We start from the raw sequence: 7643 nt of genomic DNA on the forward strand, positions 1-7643 counted from the left end.
GAAGAAAGGCCTGGCAATCTACTTTCAAAAAATCAGCCATTATTGAAAACCCTATAGAGCGCAGTTTACTCTGACACACATGGGGTCGACATGAGTCGAAATCAACTCAAAGACAACTGGTACCAGTTAGGGCTGCCCTTTGACAGTGTTGGCTAATGGTGCCATTGCTATAAATAGCTGCTTACTGACTAAACCAACGAAAGCAGACCCATTGCCGTGGAGTCGATTCCACTCAGGGCGACGCCAAGGGAAGAAGCTGCTAAGGTCAGCCAGCCAGCGATTCTGGCCAGGTGGCAACCTCTAACCTGTTCAGCATCTGCTCCTCCTCCTTCTGGTCACCGTCCCCAATTTTCTTTCGGGCAGGGGCAGAGGGGCGGATTAACCAGTAATTACGTGTGTACCGGCTTGCATTGAGCAAGCGACACACAAGCTTAATTGTATTTACTTGCTACTCTGTGATGAACAGTTACTCGTGGGTTTCAGCACGCCTTTGACGAGGTTGGGGACAGCTGAAATAGTGCACTGCACATTGGGGTAAGGGCACAATTGTGCCCATGCGTACCTTGCTTAGTGGGTAATCCGGCCCCGCCTTCAGGGAACCCCCGCCTCCTGGACTCACAGCACACTGGAGTCAGGTGAGGCCGAGCTCAGATCCCAACCAAGTCCAGGTGTGGGCTCAGAACCAGCCAATCAGCATGCCCACCCTCCCAAGCCCCACCCACAATGATGGAGGCGCAGGAGACCCAAGCCAGGCAGAGATTAAAACCTTGCACTTACTCTGCAAGTGATGCTTGTTACCAGGTGGGTCCCCGCGACTCCCAGAAGCCACCTCGCCTCTGTAAGAGGCGCCCTGGAGACTGGTGGAACCCAGAGCCAGGTGTGGAGAGGCAGCTTCCAGGGGTGCCCTTTGGGTACTTAGACTCAGCTCTGCCCGATCACAGGTTTACCTGGGTTTTTTCAATTACCTAAGCTGATATTAAGGAACCCTGGTGGCGTAGTGGTTAAGTGGCTCAGCTGTTAACCGAAAGGTCATGGGTTCGAACCCACCAGCCACTCTATGGGAGAATGATGTGGCAGTCCGCTTCCGTAAAAATGACAGACTTGGAAACCCTGTGGGGCAGTTCTGCTCTGTCCAGTAGGATCACTGTGAGTCGCAATCAAAGCGACAGCAATGGGTGAGCCAATATTTGTTGGGTCGTGTGTGCGCGCGTGCCTTATTCTGTTTCAGCTACTGTCCTTTATTCCTGATCAATACAAGCACTCGCCCCAGTTTTTCCCCAGTTTCCACCTGTCATCTGCACTTCCCCAGGTGCTATCAACTCAAACGTAAACAGATCCACGTAGGGCTCCAGGTCTTGACCCTCTGCCTCCATAAGAAGGAACTCACTCACTGTGGACTCACAGAACTCCGGGTAGGGGCATCAGAGCATGGGGGTGTTGTCACTGATGTCAGACAGGAACAGCATCAGGGTCCCATACCCGTCTGTGGCGGGAGGCCTTATAAGAGTTAACACACTTAGTAGTGGAGGAAACCCCAAGAGTGGCTGTTGACCAACTGCAGGTACGTTCCTCACGCATATCGCCCACTGGGAAACAATCACGTTAAATCTCTCAGGAAAAGAACCATCCAACTGGACTATTGGAGCAGTAGCTTCATCACAGGAGCCCTGGTGGCATAATGGTTAAGCACTTGGCTGCTAACCGTAAAGGTTAGGGGTTCAAACCCAGCCAACAGCTCTGCAGGAGAAAGACCTGGAGGTCTGCTCCTGTAAAGATTACAGCCTAGAAAACCTTATGGGGCAGTTCTACTCTGTCACATAAGATTGCTATGTGTCAAAAATGGACTCTATGGCACCCAGCAACATCCTTTTCAAAGTCAAAAGCTTTACTGACCTGAGCTTGATCTGTTTTCTTGCTGTTTTGGAAATCAGAACACCGGGGTAAGATATAACAGAGCACTTAAACCACGTCGCCTTGTCTGTAGGAGGAGGTGGGATGTAGAATCGTCAGGTAAACCAAATATCCATGATGAGGGAGGTGGGTAGGGTGAGTGGGAGGGGGGTGTGGCCACAACAGGGCAAACGCAGGATTGTCCTGGTGATGGAACATTCCCATCTTTACTGTATCGGTGTTGACGTCTTGTGATACTGCAGCATAGTTTTGCAAGATGGGGGAGCTAACAAGTTGGGGAAACTAACCAGTTGCCCTCCAGTCAACCCCAACTCATGGCAACCGCCTGTGTGTCAGAGTAGAACTGTGCTCCATAAGGTTTTCAATGGCTGATTTTTCAGAAGTAAATTGCCAGGCCTTTCTTGCAAAGCACCTCTAGGTGTACTGAAATCTCCAGCCTTTCTGTTAGCAGCCAAGTGCATTAACCATTTGCTCCATCCAAAGACTCCCGGGAGCCCTGGTGGTGCAGTGGTTGAGAGCTCACCTGCTAACCAAAAGGTCAGCAGTTCAAATCCACCTGCTGCTCCTTGGAAACCCTACGGGGCAATTGTAACTGTGTTCTATATGGTCGCTATGAGTCAGAATCAACTCAATGGCAAGGGGTTTGGTTTTGGTTTAGTCTGAAGGACTCCTTACTCCTTAAAGCTGCATGCAAATCTACAATTATCTCAAAATAAAAAGTTTAATTTAAAACAATGCCAATCATGAAAGCATCCAGAGTAGAATCATGGAACCCTAGAACATTGACCCACCACTTTCTCCTCACTTAAGACCAATTAGGAATATACATTTAATATCCTCATAGCCAACATTCTACTAAATATATACAGGTGGGGTGCATACACGCTCCATATCACTGGGACTCTGAATTTTAGTTCACAGATTTTCTTAAAATTATCAAAGCTATTTGAAAATTTGTATTCAGCTTTATGTTTTAACAGGTTTAATAATTCAGCCTGGGGATTGTAGAAACATGTGGAAACATGCTCATAAAACCACTCATCCTGGCTGATGGCAAATTTGTCTCATACGGTCACATTTGCCTGAGCTCATATGCCATTCCAAGTACAGGAAAACTGTGCTAAATGTTTATTCCACATCATTGGCTTTGACAGAGAGCTAAAGTGTTGTCTTAGGAACAGATCTAAAAAAAAAAAAAAGAGACATTGAGTTTGACTGCAGCTTCCTCATGGGTTTAATTGTCTCTTCTCAACAAAAACGACCCTCTCCCGATGGCATTTGTCTCTAGCTTGCCATTTCAAGGATTATCATAAAAAAGCATCACCAGCATGGATGAAAAGGGATAAAAAAAGTGTGTTTGATATTTTGCCCAGCTGTGCCAAAAGACTTTCATCCACGTTGTTTTCCTCAGGAAGCAAGAATGCCCACTTTCCCCAATTCTAGGTAAACACCGTCATCAATGGCATGGACAAGGATAGTGTCAAAGCTGTCCTTGACGTAAGGGGATTTTCGGCGATTTGCTTCCTGGCAGTAACTGCTCCCAAGTCTTCATCCACGGTGACCCAATTTGCTGGATCATGAAGCGGTTCATAGCTTATTTAAGGAAACACACAGTATTTAAAATCAAAAAGTTACATCAAAGACCAATTCCAATATATCACAGCAAACACAATTCCTGTCACAAGTAATTTGGGAAATTCTAAGAGTAATTAAGCTCCAAGAGTGCTGGTGAATTTAATGAAAGGCAAAAGTAAGACAATCAGAATACTCATCAGTTGTCAAATAGGCATTCAAGAGAATGAGGAAGTGTCTGCTCCTTGTTGGACGAAACATGACTGTAATACCTGGGGGCAGCATTCCGTCCTGGAAAAGCACCAATCTTCAGTTGCCTCTAGGCTGGGGAGGATTCACCAGTCAGCAAGGTACGCAGGGCTCACTTGTGCTTACTGACTAATCTGCAGTGCACAGATGTGGTGAAAAACAGGTGAAATGGTACACCGCAGATTACGAAGTAAGCAGAAGTAAGCCCATGTGTACCCTGCTTATTGGGTACTGCATCCCTGCCTCTGAAGCCCTGGTGGCCCAGGGGTTAAGAGCTCAGCTCCTAACCAAAAGGTCGGCAGTTCAAATCCCCCACCGCTCCTTGGAAACCCTATGGGGCAGTTCTGCTCTGTCCTATAGGGTCGCTGTCGGTCGGAATCGACTCCACGGCAACGGGTTTGGTTTTGGGGTTTTAGTCCCTGCTTCGGTGCTGGTTGTTGTCGTTGGCTGTCATCAAGTTAGCCCCGACTAGTGGGGACCTCATGCAAAGTGGTGTCAGACCATTACGATACATAGGGTTTGCAATGTCCCCCAGGGCACAGCCTGACCTGTCACAAAAGACCCTCAGCCGACTTGGTGGAAAAAGCAGTATTTGAGGCGAACGTGAACAGACTGTTCAGTTCCTGACTTCGCAGTCCAAACACGTATTAAGGGCCTGCCTCTGTGCCGGAGTCCCCGCGTGGTGCAAACAGTTAAGTGCTCGGCCGCTAACTAAAAGGTCAGAAGCTCGAATCCACTTAGAAGTGCCTCAGAAGAAAGACCTGGCGATCTAATTCCAGAAAATCAGCCACTGAAAACCCAGCGGAGTGCGGTTCTACTCTGACACACGTGGGGTCACCATGAGTCAGAGTCGACCCACCGGCAACTGGTTTAGTTCTGTGCCGAAGGACGGGACTACGACGGGTAAACCCGTGCCGTCGAGTCAATTCCTACGCATAGGGACCCTGTAGGACAGAGTAGAACTGCCCCATAGGGTTTCCAAGGCTGTCATCTTCACGCAAGCAGACGGCCACCTCTTTCTCCCCCAGGTCATCGGGGAGGTTTGAATGGCTGACCCGTTGTTTAGCAGCAGAGCGCTTAACCGCTGCACCACCAGGGCTCCGTGGGAATATAACAATGAATGAAATTCGGGCTCAAGGCCAGTGGTTCTCAAACTAGGATGCCACCAGCATCCTCAGCATCACCTAACAACTTGTTGGAAATGCATATCCCAGGCCCTGCCCCAGGCCTCCTGAATCAGAACCTCCAGGGCGGGGCCCGGCAATCTGCATTTTCATAAGCCCTCCAGGGGATTCTGGTGCACCCCATCCCTTGACAGCCACTGCTTAAGAGCAGGGCTACCAGGGGCAGCACAGCCCCACCCCCAGCTCGGTGAATGCTTGATCAGCTCCCCACAGGGAGACGTGACAACAACTGAGAGCCAGCGTTCAGAAACGTGGGGCGTCGCTGGCATTACCATGACCTCCACGCGCATGATCGTTTTTCTGGTAATTTGTTTTTATTATATTTTGCAAAATTATCGCTTCATGGAGGATTGGAAATTAAAAAAATAAAATCTGGTCCTTCCCAACGGTGAAGCTGTGAAGGATTGCTCTAACGGGAGTCTCTGGAAATGCCAAGAGTCACTCGGGGGCACAGACAAGAACACTGGGGGGCAGAGGGTCTAAGTGAACAGTGGGGAAGTGCTAGAGACAGAGAGAGGGGCGACATGGTGTGAAATACACAACCATTGTCCACGAACTGGACACGTAAAAACCGTCAAACGGCTGTATGTTTTGTTGTGTATATTTTCACCAAATGTAGAAATAAATAAAAAGGAAGATGCCCAAACTCCAGGGCCGAGCAGACAGGGATGTGGCCAACTGCTGAGCGCGGCCTTCCAAAAGGGCCTAGGGGAACACAGGCCCCACGAGGCCACATCTTCCAGAACACCCAGAAAATTCAGGGTGTTAAACGTAAAATCTCTCAACTTTAAATGCTGGAAACTTTAAAAACAAAGCACTTCTGTTGCTGCCAGTTTACAAGCTTAGGGGAAGAGGGAGATGGAAAATCAGAACAAATTCTTTTCATACGAAGATGAAGACTGTGTAAAGGAAATGCGAAGGTTTTAAGTGTAAAGGGAAATGAGCAAGCACATTGGGTCTGGCGGGGTCAAAGAAAGCTACTGCCACAGACGGTTAACCTGGGCCCCGGGAGCTCGCCTGGTGGCTTCTCGTGTTTTCATGAGCGAGAAAGAGTCAACCTTAGACACACGCATCACTTGGAGCTTTTCTTTCAAAGCAGCGAGTTTTCTGGCAGGAGCCCCGCTGGGGATGCGGCTGAGCGCGTTTAAACAACCTCACTTCTTTCTCCTCACCTGGCGTTGTTACTGTTAGTTGCTGTCGAGTCGCTTCAACTCATAGCGACCCCACGTGTTACAGCGTAGAACCGCTCCAAAGCGTTTTCTTGCAATCTTAAAGGCAGCAAGTAGCCAGGCCTTTCTTCCTTGGTACCTGCTGGGTGGGTTTGAACCACCAACCTTTAGGTTAACAGGCAAGTGCAAACCATTTATACCACCTGAGGACCTGCTCTTTCTCACCTTCCACGGTTTGAAATTCTGTCGGGATCCGTAGCATTAAAAATTCCCAGCTGACTCCCCGGCCTGGCGCCATCCTCCTCACTCACAATGAAGGTCCTGGGATGAAAGGCTGACATCCGCCACCTCCACACTCACGGCCCCAGTCTCCACTGGCTTCTGAAGCTTGCCCCCTTCGCAAGAGACAACCCGCTCTTCATTTTCGACGGAAGTGACGAGCTTTCTCGCTGGGACAGTTTCATAATCCAAAGGCTGCAAACCCCAAGAGAGAAGATGTCATCAGCACCAAGTCCACTTGGAGAACCAGAGTGGAGAGGTCTTTGCATTTCATTTATTATTTACATCGTCTTTGATAATGATCAAAAGACAGTCTTTAGCTCGTTTTCAAATCATTTATGGAGTTCTTTTTTTTTCTTTTTTTCCTCCTCCTTTCCTGATTGAAAAGAGCCACCATCCATCCAAAGGTCATGAAAAATGCAACAAAAACCCTAAAACCTGATGGAAGATTAATGCGAAAAACCACTGCAGAAAATCAGGGAACTTAGGGAAACAGAGACATTGTTGATCGTAACTGCTCAGGGTACAAAGTGGTTGGTAACTTGAAAAGATTGAAAGGCTGGAAATTCTTGAAAGATTCAACCCCAGGCATCTAGTTCAATGTCCAGAGAGCCTGGTGATTTACGGAGTGATCCCTGGACCATGGGCCTCACCTGGGAGCTTGTTACACTGACAGGCGGAATCTCCACCCCACCAGACCCACTGACTCAGGGCAGCTTTGAACCCGACCCCAGGTGAGTCTGCACTACAGTGGAGACCCTGGTCATTCTGAGGTCCAGCTGAGAGTGATTAAGATGAAAGGCACTGGACTCAGACTGCCCCCGTGGGAACCCTATACAAAGCCCCCCTTATCCACGGGGGATACATTCTAAGACCCGTTGTGGAAGCTTGAAACTTTGGATAGTACTGAACCCTATATATGCTATGTTTTTATTTATTTATTTATTTTATTGTACTTCAGGTGAAGGCTTACAGAACAAATAGTTTCTCATGAGACAGAAGTACACATGTTGTTTTATGACATTGGTTAACAACCCCACAACACATCAACCCTCTAACTTCTCAACTTTTTTTTTTTTTTTCTTTTTTGGTGAATATACACATAGCCAAAGATACACCTTTTCAAAAATTTCTACATGAACAGTTCAGTGACATTGACTACGCTCTTCCAATTGTGCTGTTATTCTCACTTAAGATGAAGGATTACAGAACAAAATAGTTTCTCATTTAACAGTTACTACAAATGTTGCCCTATGACAATGGTTAACAATCTCACAAC

General features: G+C 47.8%; 1 protein-coding gene across 1 annotated transcript in view; it reads right to left on the minus strand.

Moving 5' to 3' along the window:
- Positions 1-1248: 1248 nt before the first annotated feature.
- CDH26 (cadherin 26) overlaps positions 1249-7643 on the minus strand; it is a gene marked incomplete at its 5' end in the record, with an annotated part of 17916 nt that continues 11521 nt past the window's right edge. The window contains 7 exon segments of the mRNA XM_023741424.1: positions 1249-1319; positions 1322-1477; positions 1480-1497; positions 3363-3425; positions 3428-3504; positions 6311-6421; positions 6423-6559. Coding sequence (XP_023597192.1) covers positions 1249-1319; positions 1322-1477; positions 1480-1497; positions 3363-3425; positions 3428-3504; positions 6311-6421; positions 6423-6559 — 633 coding nt within the window.

Source organism: Trichechus manatus, unplaced genomic scaffold, assembly GCF_000243295.1.
Source record: "Trichechus manatus latirostris isolate Lorelei unplaced genomic scaffold, TriManLat1.0 scaffold00008, whole genome shotgun sequence".
NCBI lineage: Eukaryota > Metazoa > Chordata > Mammalia > Sirenia > Trichechidae > Trichechus > Trichechus manatus.